At 54.3% G+C, this 14,413-nt stretch overlaps 7 protein-coding genes and 1 non-coding gene across 8 annotated transcripts; 3 read left to right on the top strand and 5 right to left on the bottom strand.

Moving 5' to 3' along the window:
• Positions 1 to 24: 24 nt before the first annotated feature.
• Positions 25 to 1,459, bottom strand: F5Z01DRAFT_195848 (uncharacterized protein). Its single transcript, XM_046258039.1, has one exon. The coding sequence runs from the start codon at positions 1,310 to 1,312 to the stop codon at positions 131 to 133; it is 1,182 nt and encodes a 393-aa protein (XP_046122319.1). The 5' UTR covers positions 1,313 to 1,459; the 3' UTR covers positions 25 to 130.
• Positions 1,460 to 1,972: 513 nt separating this feature from the next.
• On the top strand, positions 1,973 to 3,696 carry F5Z01DRAFT_195852 (putative diphthamide synthesis protein-domain-containing protein). Its single transcript, XM_046258040.1, has one exon. The coding sequence runs from the start codon at positions 2,113 to 2,115 to the stop codon at positions 3,655 to 3,657; it is 1,545 nt and encodes a 514-aa protein (XP_046122318.1). The 5' UTR covers positions 1,973 to 2,112; the 3' UTR covers positions 3,658 to 3,696.
• A 38-nt stretch (positions 3,697 to 3,734) lies between these two features.
• On the bottom strand, positions 3,735 to 4,391 carry F5Z01DRAFT_670113 (uncharacterized protein; the record flags this gene model as incomplete). Its single annotated transcript, XM_046264513.1, has 2 exons — positions 3,735 to 4,286; positions 4,338 to 4,391. The coding sequence occupies 2 exons, from the start codon at positions 4,389 to 4,391 to the stop codon at positions 3,735 to 3,737; spliced, it is 606 nt and encodes a 201-aa protein (XP_046122317.1).
• Positions 4,392 to 6,112: 1,721 nt separating this feature from the next.
• F5Z01DRAFT_632472 (uncharacterized protein) lies at positions 6,113 to 6,689 on the top strand (the record flags this gene model as incomplete). Its single annotated transcript, XM_046261862.1, has 2 exons — positions 6,113 to 6,343; positions 6,405 to 6,689. 2 exons carry the CDS (start codon positions 6,113 to 6,115, stop codon positions 6,687 to 6,689), a joined length of 516 nt encoding a protein of 171 aa, XP_046122316.1.
• Positions 6,690 to 6,781: 92 nt separating this feature from the next.
• F5Z01DRAFT_t18 lies at positions 6,782 to 6,862 on the top strand. Its single transcript has one exon. It is a non-coding gene; the product is annotated as a tRNA-Arg (tRNA).
• On the bottom strand, positions 6,848 to 9,323 carry F5Z01DRAFT_195746 (uncharacterized protein). Its single transcript, XM_046258038.1, has 2 exons — positions 9,305 to 9,323; positions 6,848 to 9,256 (listed from the first exon to the last, which is right to left on the bottom strand). The coding sequence occupies exon 2, from the start codon at positions 9,060 to 9,062 to the stop codon at positions 7,038 to 7,040; it is 2,025 nt and encodes a 674-aa protein (XP_046122315.1). The 5' UTR covers positions 9,063 to 9,256; positions 9,305 to 9,323; the 3' UTR covers positions 6,848 to 7,037.
• Positions 9,324 to 10,872: 1,549 nt separating this feature from the next.
• On the bottom strand, positions 10,873 to 11,800 carry F5Z01DRAFT_643147 (membrane-associating domain-containing protein). The gene is made up of 2 exons (XM_046262693.1): positions 11,515 to 11,800; positions 10,873 to 11,463 (listed from the first exon to the last, which is right to left on the bottom strand). Exons 1-2 carry the CDS (start codon positions 11,600 to 11,602, stop codon positions 11,078 to 11,080), a joined length of 474 nt encoding a protein of 157 aa, XP_046122314.1. The 5' UTR covers positions 11,603 to 11,800; the 3' UTR covers positions 10,873 to 11,077.
• A 794-nt stretch (positions 11,801 to 12,594) lies between these two features.
• F5Z01DRAFT_679063 (uncharacterized protein) lies at positions 12,595 to 14,262 on the bottom strand (the record flags this gene model as incomplete). Its single annotated transcript, XM_046265493.1, has 2 exons — positions 12,595 to 12,804; positions 12,829 to 14,262. 2 exons carry the CDS (start codon positions 14,260 to 14,262, stop codon positions 12,595 to 12,597), a joined length of 1,644 nt encoding a protein of 547 aa, XP_046122313.1.
• Between the last annotated feature and the right edge of the window lie 151 nt (positions 14,263 to 14,413).

Below are 14,413 nucleotides of genomic sequence, written 5' to 3'. Positions count from 1 at the left end.
TGCCGGAATGGGCGCCGAAGTCTTTCTGGTACTGTCCAATTGACACTGTCTGTCCCATCATCCACCGCTTTCCTTGTTACGAGTTCTGACCACATCTTCCGCCTCGAATGGTGCAACCCAACGTGGCAATCTATCGCCCACAAGCGCGTCCGGCCCCTATCTGATGTCCTGCCTTCAATTGCCTTCTTGACCTTGACAGTATTTCAGATGCTCTCGGACATGCGCGACTGTCGTATGCCTGCACTGCGCTTCCAAGCGCTGCGTGGCCAACGAGGAGTTCACCGAGATCCCATCCATCATTCAATGCCAGATTACCACCAAACCCTGCAAACGGGCTCAGCGCGTGGTTCGCGTCGCCGATAAAGATGAGTGGGAATTCATCGATGTCCTCATGTCGAAATGGCTGTTTGTCCTTCGCGTTGATACACATCGTTGCTGACCCATCCGTACGATCCACGAGAGTCTTGAACGGCTCCTCGAGAGCCTGCCCCAGAACTCTAGCTCTTTCAATGACCTTCTCGGCTGCTCTCTCTCCTGGGTCTTTGATTTCGTCTTCAAGATGGCCCAGTCCCCAGAATACAGAACAACGATCCACAGCTGAGTAGAAGCAGGACACTCCGTCGCCCGAGATCTGAAAGCCCCAGTCAGCATCCAGTGGTGGAGGGAGCGTCTCTTCAAATCGAGCCAGTCCACCCCTTAGGACAGCACCTGTATAGTCCAGAGAATCGCCCGGCCGGTGGGACTGCCGTATCTTACTGCTGGCCCCGTCCGCGGCGATGAAAAGGCTACAATCAACGTGGCCCTGCTCCCCATTGTGCTCAAACAGCACCCTGGTCTTGCCGTCTGTCAGCTTTGACAACTTCCGACACTCTGTGTCCCATTGTATGGATACATTGCGCGCGTCTCTGATAGCCTCATGAAGGACCTTTCGAAGGGACTTTCGTGTAATCCTAAGGCTGCCCACGGGAATGCCCTCCCTGGGCTGACGGTGGAAGGATTGCTGGACGTTCCAGTCCTTGTCCCAAATTTTGAAAGAACCGCGGTGGACTCCCGTCACCGCCTGATCGAGGACCTTCTCGAGGAGATGCATCTTCCTTAGTGCTGGCAGGCCGCCACACTCGTCGTATCCGGACAAGGAGATGCTATAGTCCTCCCGTTGCGCAGCGGTGTTGTGCGAATCGCGTTCGAGCATGACAATGGTGGGAGGGACATGATCGGAGGGCCAATTCTGGGTCAGAGACACAACGAAGGCAGAACCAGCTATGCCAGCACCAGCAACAACGACGGTCTGGCCGCTGAGGTAATGCGCCATGACTGGGAATTGGGTGAAGCTTGGAAGTGTGAGGACAGTAGTTGGACTCGAGCTCAAATTACCTGGGAGAACAGAGCGGCGACTCAGCTGGTACTGAAAGCATTTCAGTCCTTCACCGCAAACACGTCTTACTCAATCCTGGACCAGGTGCCCGAGTGGCACCGGTGGTGTCCTGGCCCTTACACGCCGCGACGGTTACTCAATCGTGTATCGGGGTCCACCCTGCATACACTGACTTCCGATTTAGGCAGTGAAGCGATTCAAGCAGCTGTCACTCACCTCGGCTGCTGAACTTTAATCTGCCCGAAAGATGGAGAAAGTAGTGACTGAGGCTGCATCTCTGCTGGAATGCCTGGCCCTCTTGAATCTTTGAAAAACGGTGCAGCTGTTGAGTAGTGGCTCGGTGACTCCCACGTTCGCGATAGCGCTGGGTGCATGCGATGTTAAGCCCATGAGTTTTTCAATCTGTGTAGTATTTCCCATGGTCTTCCCCGAAAAGGGAGTCTCATTTGATTATAGGATCTGTCTTCGAATGCTTTGTTTCCAGTTCACAGCCCTCCGACTGTGAACTGAGCTGGCGAGTTTGCGCATCTCAATAAATGTGCACCGCGTCACCTGCCAAAAGTACAGCCATTTGCACGCACACCCCGCATCCGCACCCGTCTGCCCCTCCATCGAAAAAATCCAAGAGACACATTCCAGTATTTCAACGATAATGACAACCCTATTTCTACTTCTTGCCGCTATCCTTTGAAACGATCTGGCTCTTCAAGATACCTCCCAGTTCACATCGCGACAAGATGGCGGACCTCGCTGCGCCACCGGTGCTATCGACTCCGGACGATCACATCCTCACAGCCGAGCCACCGCTTCCCGCAGCTCAGAAGTCAACCCTTTCAGCGGACGTTCTGTCTCGAATTTACGAGATCCCTCGAACGATCGACTCCCTCGTCGCAGGCGGGTATAAGCGCATAGCTCTCCAGTTTCCCGACACGCAGCTACCGGACGCCCCCGCTGTATCAACTGCTCTTTCGGAACAATTACCACCAGACGCAAAGGTACACATCCTCGCTGATACAAGCTACAGCGCGTGCTGTGTCGACGAGGTGGCAGCCGAACACGTCGAGGCCGAGGTTGTTGTGCACTATGGGAGGGCGTGCCTCAGCCCGACAAGCCGCTTGCCGGTCATCTACGTCTATACTGCTCAGGAACTGGACCTCCCGGATGCTGTCAACAAGTTCGAGTCCGAATTTCCCGACAAGGCTGCGAAGGTGATTGTCATGGCAGACCTGACCTATCATCACCATGTTGCTCCGCTCGTCGAATCATTGAAAGAGAAGGGCTACACCGGCATCCAACCGACAGAGGTGGTCAGAGACCCGAATGGCTTGATACCAAACAGAAGCATACCCCTCGACCTCACGGCAGACGATCTCAGGACATATTCCCTCTTCCACGTGTCCGACCCACCCACATCCGTTCTCCTCGCTCTGTCCTCGCGCTTCGCATCTCTTCACGTGCTGTCTGCGCAGTCATCGACCGTCGAGAATCCCACGATGCGCACAGCTGGCTTGCTCCGCCGACGTTTCGCGCGCGTTCTTTCCCTGGCGTCTTCAGGGGTCATTGGCATACTGGTCAATACTCTCTCCATTGCCAATTCCGTGTCCTCAATAGACAACCTGAGGAGGAAAATCGCCGATGCAGGCAAAAAGAGCTATACCGTCGTCGTGGGAAGACTCAACCCCGCGAAACTGGCCAACTTTGCTGAAGTGGAAGGATGGGTGGTAGTCGGGTGCTGGGAGGGGGGCCTCGTTGAGGAGGACAGCGGGTACTGGAGGCCAGTGATAACACCATTTGAAATGGAAGTCGCTTTGATGAAAGAGGAGGACCGTATATGGGGCGGTGAATGGTGGGGTGGCATAGAGAAGCTTTCTCTCGCCAAAGAGCCAAAGGAAGAGAAGCTAGAGGTACGGGAGGATGATGCGGCCGACGTCCACGACGCAGACGAAGGCGTAGAAGGCGAAGAGTCAATGCCGCCAGAGTACGACCTGCGCACGGGAAAGCTGGTCAGCCACAGTCGGCCCATGCGGTTAGCCGTGCGGGACTCTCCTGACGTGAAAACAAAGTCAGGCGACTCAGAGGCACTGATAAGAAGGGCAGCTCCCGGCGAGGTCGTGAGCATCAATGGCGTTGCCAGTCCGGGCGCTGAGTTCCTCCGCTCAGGGCGGACATGGCAAGGTCTGGGCAGCGACTTTCAGGAGAACAATGAGGCAAGCACAGTCGTGGAAGAGGGGAGAAGAGGCGTGGCGCGCGGCTACGTCGTTGGTGAGGGAGAGAAGCATTGATACCCAAAGAACTATATACCTCATGAAATCGTTGGTCATATACCTATTTCCACATCCATACCCAAATCCACATCCGTCTACACATAAACCCTCCTGTGAGAGTGGTGCGAGTGCCTCGAGCCCGAGTGGCTTCTCCTGTGCGAATGCCTGCTCGAGTGGTGACGGTCCCGCCTGGCATATTCGACATGGTCATCGCCATGGAAGAAGGCCGCGATCGCGGTGCAGAAGAACTGAATGGCAGCAATGATCCCAAAGGCGAAGCTAGCTTTCAGCATGGCGCAGCGTTTCTCTGTCCGCCAGCTGATGCTAGCGCCGGGGCCCGAGACCTGGATATCCCCCAAATTGGCCGTCCAGTCGTTTCCTCGTCCAACACTGACTGTGGTGCAATCCTCACTTGCGATTCCCCTCAGATAGTAAACACCAGCGATGAAGGCGCCGACAAAGGCAAGGTCGATCAAGGCAATGAAGCGACCGTTGCTACTGGACCGGTGATACGAGAACACGGTGAACAGGGCCCATGCCAAAGCGAGAGTCGAGACGATGAAGAGGACAAGGATGGAGGCGGGCGTGAGAGCATTGGCCTTGGTGAAGTTGTCGACGAACCAGGCGAGCATGCCAACCGTGGGGATCTGTTCTTTGTCAGTTGCGATGCGCCCAGCCGGGGCTGGCAGAGGTCTTACAAGAATCAGGAGTTGCAAGATGCGAGTGGTCACGAAGAAGATGGCGAAGAACATCCTGGATTTCGATGCGCGCGGACGCGACTGGGCTCAAACGTGTGAAGCTTGGTCCGAGAAAAAAGAAGAGGGATGGCGAAGAGAGAGTATACGAGCTGGCGCTAGACGGGGAGATGGGGGTTTTATGCAGGTGTAGTGCTTGCATGGTGATGCCCTCAGGGACCAATCAGAGCATGAGCGCATAAATGTGAGGAGGTTGGGAACACGCACACTAGAATCTAGAACAGAAAAACGAAGCGCATCATACTGAATGGGCGGGTCCGTGACGTGTATCTTCAATCTCTTGTCGCTTTTTTCTTGTCTGTCAGGCTACTCCCTGTGCGTGCGACACAGTCAATATTGACATTGTTGTTGACGTTGAGGCCCGTTGCTACAGTGCTTCCGCATGACGTATTTCCCTTCGAGGGTACATCCCTGTTGTATTTCATGCGATAGTGTTCGTGAGTGATTGCAATTCATGCGCTTTGTTCTGTGCGAGATTCGTCGAGGTTGAAACCTGGTAGTCGGACGGGACTCGTGGTGAGACAGGCGCCGTGGCTGGTCTTAGACGAACGTGCGTGTGTTCCTGTTGCCGTTGGGCAGCGATGATGTGTGGAGTGTGGCTGGGAGGTGTGAGTGACAATTGAGTGGCTGGTGTATAATCTGGTTCAGGTTACCCTACATGCAACAACGCACCTGAAGTGACAGCGCCGCTGATGCGCACAGCCAAGGCGAAAGCAGCTATTCATGTTCAATTACTTCATTTCTATCCATGCCTCCGCACATTCTGGCTTACGGGACTTCGCCTGGGTGTTGCTGTTGCCGGCATTGCACTATCATGATGTCGGCAAACTTTCATGGCCATTCAACACACCCAGAAGCACAATTCCAACGCGAGTGCTCACCGGTTATTGTGTATCTGCGTTGCGCTTTCCATCTGCTCTGGTGCTTGCGCATGATAGGTTTAGACATGGTGCGTATAACTACTTCAGTGAGGCAGTTCTTATCAGGATCCAACCCGATGCATCGCATTATACGCACGTACGTATAGTATAGTATTGGTTCAGAAATCGTACCCGGCCTCTGGCCCAGCGGGGGTGAAGCGGGGTTCCTGTCATGCTCGTTCTCGTCTCCCACGTTTCTTAGCTTTTACCTTAATTTTGGATACACAGTCGCAAGCTCAAGCCACGAACTTTATTCACATTGCAAATATCGAAAGTGCCCATTTCCTACATCGATTTCAAGCTATGCATCTGTTTTTTATGTCCCTCTCAAAAAGAAGCTGGCTGTTAAGCTAGACTGATGACGTGATAATTAACCCATGCAGATACGGAATGCCCATGCCCAGAACGCCATGTTGCTGACAATTGCCATTGTGCCACAAGTTTCCCGCACCCGGGAAAGCATTCGACATATTTCATTGGCGATTCAATTGATCCTTCCGCAGGAACTATGCCAAGACGCTGTTGTACTTGTGTTCAAGGCTGTACGTAAACCTGACGAAAGCTGGGATGACATGCACGTGTGATCCCACAATCATGCCGGAGAATCCTCCCGCCCTCTATTTCCACCCTCCCTCTCGTCTCACGGTCTCAACTACGGATACAGTCTAACTACGTACTCATCTTGCCCCGCCTCGTTCCCCAGTACTTATAGCTGTCAAGCTGCCTCTGACATGGCGATCGCCGTCTTCGACTACTTTATACGGCTGTAACTCTTCGAACATAACTTATAACTTCACAATGGCAAGTGAATCAGCAAGCACTCGTTACAACAACTTGATGAAAGACATGCCGCGAACAGAAGCCGGCTCGCAACCCCTGGAGCTGTTTCGACAGCTCGGCACGCGCGAGGAAAGCCTCTCAGCGTGGGGGGAGAGGGACGAGGTGAAGTATGTGCAGGAGATGCACCCCGAAATGGACTTTAAGCAGACGGTGATGGAACCCACTGTCAGGTTCACATTCGATCTCCAGGTACGTTTGTTGCGGTGAACCCACCATTGGGAGTGGACGCTCGAGCTCACCACAAGTATAGGAACAAGTCGACGACGAGAATCAGAAGAAGATCCAGGATCTCCTGTCTCAACTCATGTCGACTTCGGATGACGTCCCGGAAGGTGTGCGCCAACTTAAAGAAGCACGCAGATGTCTAGCTGGATACCCAAGTGTTCAAGGCCAATTCGACAACATCTTCCTCCAGGATGACCCAGAGGTCATAGTGGCCAAGCTGCAGGGCATGAGTAAGCTACGAAGCGAGATTAACAGCGAGATGCAAAAGGAAAGGCGAGATTCCCGACAGGTTGAGAAGGAGTGGCACTAGTCAAGAGGCCGAGTAGTCATTACATGTAGAAGGCATCCTGAGCTTTCTTGCAGGTACATAACCTCAAAATTCGGGTCGCTTTTCATCGATCAGGTCGCGTGGCCCAATGGCAAGGCGTTTGACTACGATTCCTGTACATCAAAAGATTGTGGGTTCGATCCCCACCGTGACCTTTCGTTTTTGCTTTTTACCATGGTCTCCAAGGTGATCAGACCTCTGTTATTTTTCTCTGCCACATCTTCGAATCTGCAGATTTTGACGCCATGTTTTGTTTATTTGAACGAGGCCCGGTCATGAGCCGTCGAACTTTTTGATTAGGAGTATTTGCGCTACGGATTACTACAGTCATCACGGCTCCTCATCAAAATCCCTTATTACTAAAGTCTGGGCCGCGTCAGTGCCAACTGACTTCTTCTCATCCGTCATTAGGAAACTTCCCAGACTTCCCAAACTCGTCGTCATGTCCATTCGTTGGCGAATTGGCAAATCATGATTTGCCGAAGACTTTGTCGAAGAAGGGGACGTCGACATGCCTGGAGGGCCCACATCCTCAGGTGCGAGAAAACAGTACGACATGGAATGCGAAGGATCGCTGAAAGGCCAAGTCTGCGCCCACGAAGGCGCTTTGACACGCGCAATGAGATGGTAGTCGACACCAGCACCGTACTTGAGCCCTGGCGTATCAACGCTGATCGCCGCGAGCGTCTGCAGAGCCCCGTATAGCACAATCCAACGAGCGCGACGAGCGAGCTGCGCGTCAACAGACAGGTCTTCCTTCTCAAACCGTGAGAATGCCGTGAGCAGATCGGTTGGCGAGGCACATCTTTCAAGCGCATCCATGTTCACGCTCTCCGTATATGCCAAAGCGACTCGTTTGTCCCTTTGCCTCGATGCTGGTACATGTTCTGGTAAGAGGGGATGAGGCCCTGGGATGTGAGGAATTCTCGCGCGGTTGTCGAACTCAATCACAATGTCTGTCATGGGAATGACAGAGTCCGCGTCGAACGAGTGATCCCTGCAAGACGCCATCATCCATTTTCGGCCTGCGCGTGCTTCCGATACATCCCACGACACATCACGATCGACCAGCAGCTCGTACAACGCGCCGAGATCTTGTTGGAGTGTGGTGACAAGCGATCGCGTGAGCCAACCCTCCTCGCGAACCGGAGGCCATGCTCCGTATACCGCCACGTATTGTTTCCGGAGAAAGAGCTGAAATGCCCGTGCCGAGGAATGGACAGACTTGTTACAGTCCAGAGGGATCATGTCGCTGAAACCGAAATCAGCGAGACGGTCCTCCGCTGTTTGGATCAACAGGGACATCTCCAGATTTGACTTTCCCAGCAGTGCTTTCGTCACGGCGGGAACATGGGGCCAGTCTGTGCAGCTTTCTAGCGAGTCGTGCATTCCAACACAGTGCACGAACGCCTCGCGCCACCCCTGTGCCCAAAGTCGATCCGACCACGCGAGGATGGACACGGCTGCCTCCGGGTTGTTGCGCACGTCGTCCAGTCCACGGGCCACGATGTAGTGAAGCAGCTGCGACAGTATCTCGGGCTCTCTCTGTAATCGGGTTTCTAGGTCTTGCAGTGCCTGGTAAAGCGAAAGGCCGACCAAAGCTGCCCTGTGAATCAACGCAAAGGTGTTTCGCGTTGTCATTTGATGCCTCAAGCTCTCTGTCCTCGTCAGGCCCGGGGGAGGCGGGAATGAGAGCTCATACGAGATTCCGTCCTCGTAGTCGTCCTCTACGATGCTTTGCTGAAGTTCCATCATCAGGTATTTGTTTCGACTGGCCTCGATGACTTGAGACGACACACGCAAGCTTGGTTCATCACTCTGCCCGAGGAAGACGAGGACATCGCCGTTCTGATCCCACAGCTCGGGGTCTTTCCGGAGCTTGTTCCATCGTTTGGCAGGCCTCCCACCGCCGGCGAAGCGCTTGAGTACTGGCGGTGGGGTCGAAGGCAACTTGGTCGATGGCGGCGGCGTTGGCCAATTTATCTCAGGGGTCTCTTCTGTCCGCGGTGAAGTCGGGTATGGAGTTGGATATGGGCCGGTTGGGTGCGAGCTGGCTGAAGGCCACTCTGGCAAAGATCTTGATTCCACAGGCGACAGCGTGGCCTCGTCCTTTTTGCCAAAGCTGAAGGCCTTGCTCAGCCCTTTCCGCACATTGTCGCTCCGCTTGTCGATGAGGCTACGGAGCCCACTCCTCTCGATGCCACTCGGATCGCATTCGCTGGGGTCGCTGCCCGAGCTGATACTCGAAGCAGCCTTGCCTTCGTATATAGAGTCTGTACGGTGGCGTGGCAAGTGCGGCAGACGCGAATGCGTCTGGGTTGACTTTTTTCTCGCTGAGGCACTGCGAGCTGACATTTTGCATTTGCACTTGCACTTGAATTATGGAAGAAGCATGCAATTCGAAAGCTGAGTCTTCCAGATCAGGCGTCATGGCGCTCATGCCGCTTTTGCAGCCATTTCACGTCAACAAGAGTGACTGGTTCGATAAGAGGCATCAGGGCCGTGTGCTCGTGGGGGTGCAGCAACGGCACGGCATGGCGGGCACGTTGCTATCAATCAGTGACCGGACCAACGAGAGTCTTACAGAAACAGCCTACTCCGTACCTAGTGCAAGTCGATTAGGCCAGTCATCGTGGTTGGAGGATACCCTGACAACTGACTCCCTAAAGCCATGTGGCTATCAGTCGGAACGGGGCGATGCGCGGGTCCTGGCTTGACATTGACCCGCCCAACTATTGATGTCGATGTGCGGTACGCCAGCAATACTCCTTCTTCCTTGTCCATCAGGGCGACCGTTGAACACGCCGGGGAGCCCCCCGATTTACCTTCATGGACGCGACCGACCTGTTGAAACTGGCAGATGCCCCGACGCTTGTCATCCCGTTGCTTTTGGCCTTATCGCAGCGACAAGAGCCAATCACAATCATAGACTCGGACACACGTGAAAGCACACCTTGGGGATATGTGAGCAGTCACATCATGAGAGATGGTCTTTTAAGTGCCAGACTCCCAGACTGCATGGTCGCAGCATGGAACGTATAAGACGTCGCTTCAAGTCGCTGGTGATAAGCCCCGTTGGGCACACGGGCCGGATGATACGGTGACACCTGTCAGTGGAGTGCCCTGGTATGATATCGTTTTCTCGTCTCGTTTAGGGCAGGGCGTCGTAAGTCAAAATGAGATAACAGAAAGATTGACCTCAATTACTTTGTCATGTCCACCTGGACCCCTGTCCCCACAGTTGGACGTTATCAGTCAAATCAGGACCCTGCACTTCGCCCACGATATCTGGAGGATCGTCCTGGGGAAACAGGGGAGCGCAAACCCTCAACCTGGATTCAAAACTGACTGAAATTCAGCTTGGACGTGGTGTCTTTCACAACAGTGACTGCTGCTGGACACCTCGAGCTCGTTGTCCCGGATGAAAGCTGAGGATGTGTACTTTCCCGCGGAGTGACCCTCGGGTGCAATGTGAGATGACAAGGGTCCTGATAAGCTTATGCGACGTACTGAATTTCTTGCGTGGGCTTCTCGGTTTTGCGACTCTAGCCGAGTAGTAGACACCTTGGCAGACTGGAACCACCCAGAACCGAGACATTTCATTTCCAGATTGCATTTGCTGCACATACTGTGGTTCAGTTCAGACGGGTCAAATACTGGCCCTGCCTCCAGAACTAGATGAGCGTGACCCTTCCTGGTTCATGATGGATTGGCCGAGACAAGTCATCCCCCATGCGCCACCGACGACAGCTGTGCATCCGCCAGTGCTACTGAGGTGTCCCCATTCACTCGCGATTGGTGGCTCCATGTGGCGCTTCAAGCAGAGCGAAACGAAGTACGGAGTAGAGGTAGACTGCATCGCTTGAGGTCCTCATGCACAGCTTAAACCAAGCAGCCACCGCTTTAGTCCCTGGGGATATGCGAATGTCGTCGCCCGCTGCCCAGAAGTAGGCGAAAGCTCGGTACGTATTCGTACAATACCCACCAGGTTTCGTGGCCGACCCATGCTTGGCGAGGTGCTCTGCACGAAGACTATCGCGTAACATACTGCCACAGCCACGACGCCTAACCTTGGCTATTGCGCGTACATCACACCAAACTGTGACTCCAACATAGATTTGGGGAGGGGAATGTGCCACCGTGTGCGAATACCCTCTCCAATATGATTGGGATAATCATGAATCTCGTGGATCAATTACAAAGGTATTAGTTACGTACAAAAGTAAAACATGTTCCGTCCATATCATGCGCCATCACCGGGTATCAGTATCGCCTCTCCCGCCCCAGGCAACATATTCCGTTCGCTCATGTGCCATCATGTTCGTGTTCGCCTGTCGTCTTCGTTCGTAGCTGTTTGTCTGGTGTATCAATCAAGCGCCAGCGTACGGCGTGGGCTTGGCGGTCGAGGTGCCACGGCCGCGCGCGAAGCCCATGCCCTCCCAGATGGCCAGACCCGTGAACACGACCCAGTTGAAGAAGCCAAAGACGACGCCGGCCTGCGCACTCTGGCAGAAGTTGTTGCCGTTGCAGTCGGGGATGCCCACGAGGACAGCCATGGCAATGCTGCCGGCGAACCAGAAAAGGGCCGTGAGAGCGAGCAGGGCCAGGGCTGCGACGGGGATATAGAGCGAGGGAGCCACAACAGGCGTGATGGCAATGTAGATGAGAATGAGGATGGACCAAACGGTGGTGAAGAGCATGAAAGCAAACTGCGAGGGCGAACCACCCCACCAGTGGCTATCAGTCTGGCCCACGACTGGCGCATTGTTAGCATGCTTGGGGGTGAGAGTCAGTGTCGCCTACATACCATAGCCGGTGAGACCAAGCTCAATGATCAAGAGCAACGCCGCAAAGGCGTAGACAATCGTGAGTTTTCCGAAGCTGCCCAGATTCATGATGGCGGTTTTCGTCTGTCGCGCTGAAAGGTGTGTTGTGTGGTCTGCTGTAGTTGTTGGTTGGAGACAAGTAGCTGAATGCGCGTCAAACAAATTCTTCTGGGCTCGGATCGTGTGTCGTTCGCGAAGAGAGATGTTCTTGAGCGATTCGAGATGAAGGGGAGGAAGTGGACGTCGATCGGATTAAAGCTTGCGAACAGCCCTCAGCTGGCATTGTGCTTTTAGTTTTCGTTCGGCTCGCTCCTTCGACTCACTGATTTGCAGCCCAGCATGACGTTAGCTCGACCCATGACCTCATGCTGCTTGGCATTCTCGCGACTTCTCATTCGCTGTCAAGGTGCAACGCGTACGCATCGTCGCTGAATCCGGCCATTGACCCCTGTCGCCCTCATCGTGGCTTGGGCTCCCTGCGCCACATGGAGCTCTTGACCCGCCGAGATCCAAGACTGTGCCAATGAGTGTCAAGACGATCAACGAGTAGGCCAGGCCCAGGTTGCTGTTCATCAACCACGCTCGGGATACCAGCTTTTGCATACTATCGTGAGATTCGGGCACATGTTTTTTTTTTTTTTTGGGTTACGTGTTTAGCACTTTGATTCACAGATCGAGTGCCGGCTCCCGCGCCTTAGCTCTTCCTTGGCGCGAAACCACCAAAGTCAATGGCATCATGGCGTCTTCTGACCGAGCTAGGAGCGGAGGACGTCAACGCGCCATTTCGGCAGTGTGATCACAACACCAATGTGGCGCGGTGCACCGGCAATGTGGAATCCCGTGGCACAGACCGTGATGATCGCCTCATGGTTCAAAAACTTCAAGTATCAGCTTTCGGCTTTGACGGGAAGACGGCGGATTATCGGCCGATCTCTCATGTATCAATGGCTTATGCATGCTTTGTACCTTTCGCAACCGCTACACGGAACCACCACTCATTGCTGATGCTTACAGCCTCGCCATTTCCCCTTCTACTGAACCCTCAGGCAGTCCTCGCCAGCTTATCGAGAGAGGCTATGAGATGCCAGGTTCGATTCCTCTCGCGTTAGCCAGGGAAAGACAAAACTGCGTTGGTTCAGGTTCACAGGCTGCATGTCGTTCTCGGGTGCTTGCCCCTCAAACAACCACTGTGCCCAAGGTTGATTCTCGCCTTGGGTTTCCGGAGAATCATCGGTCATTGGGGTATCAGCAACTGCCGCTTGGCTCGTCGACTGCGAACAGGGGCTAGTTTCGACCGTCGTTGTATTTGGCTGGATTCGTTGTGCTGAGCGGCTATCCGTCTGCTCGTCCTCCTCATCAACAAAATTTGCCTGGCGAAGAAGGCTGTGTATGGCCAGACGCTGGCGTATGCGCGCTGCCGAGGAAAGCTGTGTAGTGAGGTCTCTCTCTTGCGCAGCCCCGGAGAGCTTCGGTGAAGAAAAGCGACTAGGGGCTTGCTCATGCGACGAGAAAACACCAATCAGTCTGCGCAGCTCGTCGATGATGGGCCTGACAAGCATGGAGCGTGGGAAGAATCGCTGCACCACTGCCAAGCACATATTGGCTCTACTAAGCGCAAACTCTTCAGTCGGTCGTTCGCTCGTTTGTCCAAAGCGCGCCGTGAAGAGGAGCATCCGTGATGCGGTGTAAGCGCAAATAGCCGTGTCAAACTCGAGTAATCGCGTCGGCTCCTCCACCAATGTGGAGTTCATGGTGGCAATCGTGTGAACCGACATTTTGGCATGGTGTATGCACATGGCTTCGGCGCGATCGAGAAAGTCGACCTCAAGAGCGTCCAAGACCACGCGTGGTGCAGCGTCTCGAAATTTGCGCAGAACCAGTCGGTAGAGATCAATGTGAATCTGGTGAAACGACAGCCTCATGATGAGGTACCTCGGCAGCCATTGGCTAGTGATCCAACGTTCCAACTGCTCTTGCGTCGGTTCAACGCCGTCCGGCAGCAGCATCCCAATCCGGTCTAGATGTTGCTGAAAATCATTCATCATCTTGGGCAGGCTGGGGAACGGCTGATCACAGAGCGCCAATGACCGATTTAGCTTCATCACATCACGCCGAAACATCTCCAGCTTGACGCTGATGTGGTATGATCCCTGGTCGTCTAGGGTCCTCCAATCCCCGCCGTCGGAACTGAACTGATACTCGACGCAAGGCAGTTGAATGTAAATGTTTTCCACGGGGCAGAGCTCGAACTCAGGTAATCCAACCGAGAAATAACGCTCGACGAGCTTCAGTGACCACATCAGCCGTCTTCTGACCTCAAGTGAGGTTGCCGAGGAGTCGGGTCGCTCGTAGTTCAAGCGCAAAGCAGTGGCCGCACGTCCAGCCAGCGAAGCAAGCATGAATGCCCTCCTCAGCTGCCCAGTTTCGGCTCGATATAAGATGACCAACAACATGGCTTGAAGGCGTGCGATTGAGGGAGATTCGAGATGCTGCCATATCAGCGTTTCAGCTTCCTGTACCCACGCGGATTCGAGACTGGGAGATCGTTGGATGCCTGGAGCACGCACGCTAGACACCGCGGCAATGGCTATGACAAGACTTCTGTCGATAGAGTCGTCTGCGAGCTTCCGCAAAATTGTCGGCGGATGCAAGAACGCGTATGATGGGAGAGGGTAGACGTGTTGAAAGAATGCGTCGATCAGTGATGGAATGGAGCTCGGCGGCGACATGGACTCGGCATCGTCGGTCGCCACGGTGGCCTCCGCGGGTTGTGATGCTTCTCTTCTCGACGGCGCGCCTGCGTATTCGCACAGAGTAGACTTCCTCAGACATGTTGCACATGGTCTCTGCCCGGTACACCGGATCTTGTGCTCTCGGCAC

The sequence above is a fragment of the Emericellopsis atlantica genome, assembly GCF_019669845.1.
Source record: "Emericellopsis atlantica unplaced genomic scaffold F5Z01scaffold_2, whole genome shotgun sequence".
NCBI classification, from domain to species: domain Eukaryota; kingdom Fungi; phylum Ascomycota; class Sordariomycetes; order Hypocreales; family Bionectriaceae; genus Emericellopsis; species Emericellopsis atlantica.
Note: the sequence above shows the minus strand (reverse complement) of the source record. Positions and strands in the feature narration are given on the sequence as shown.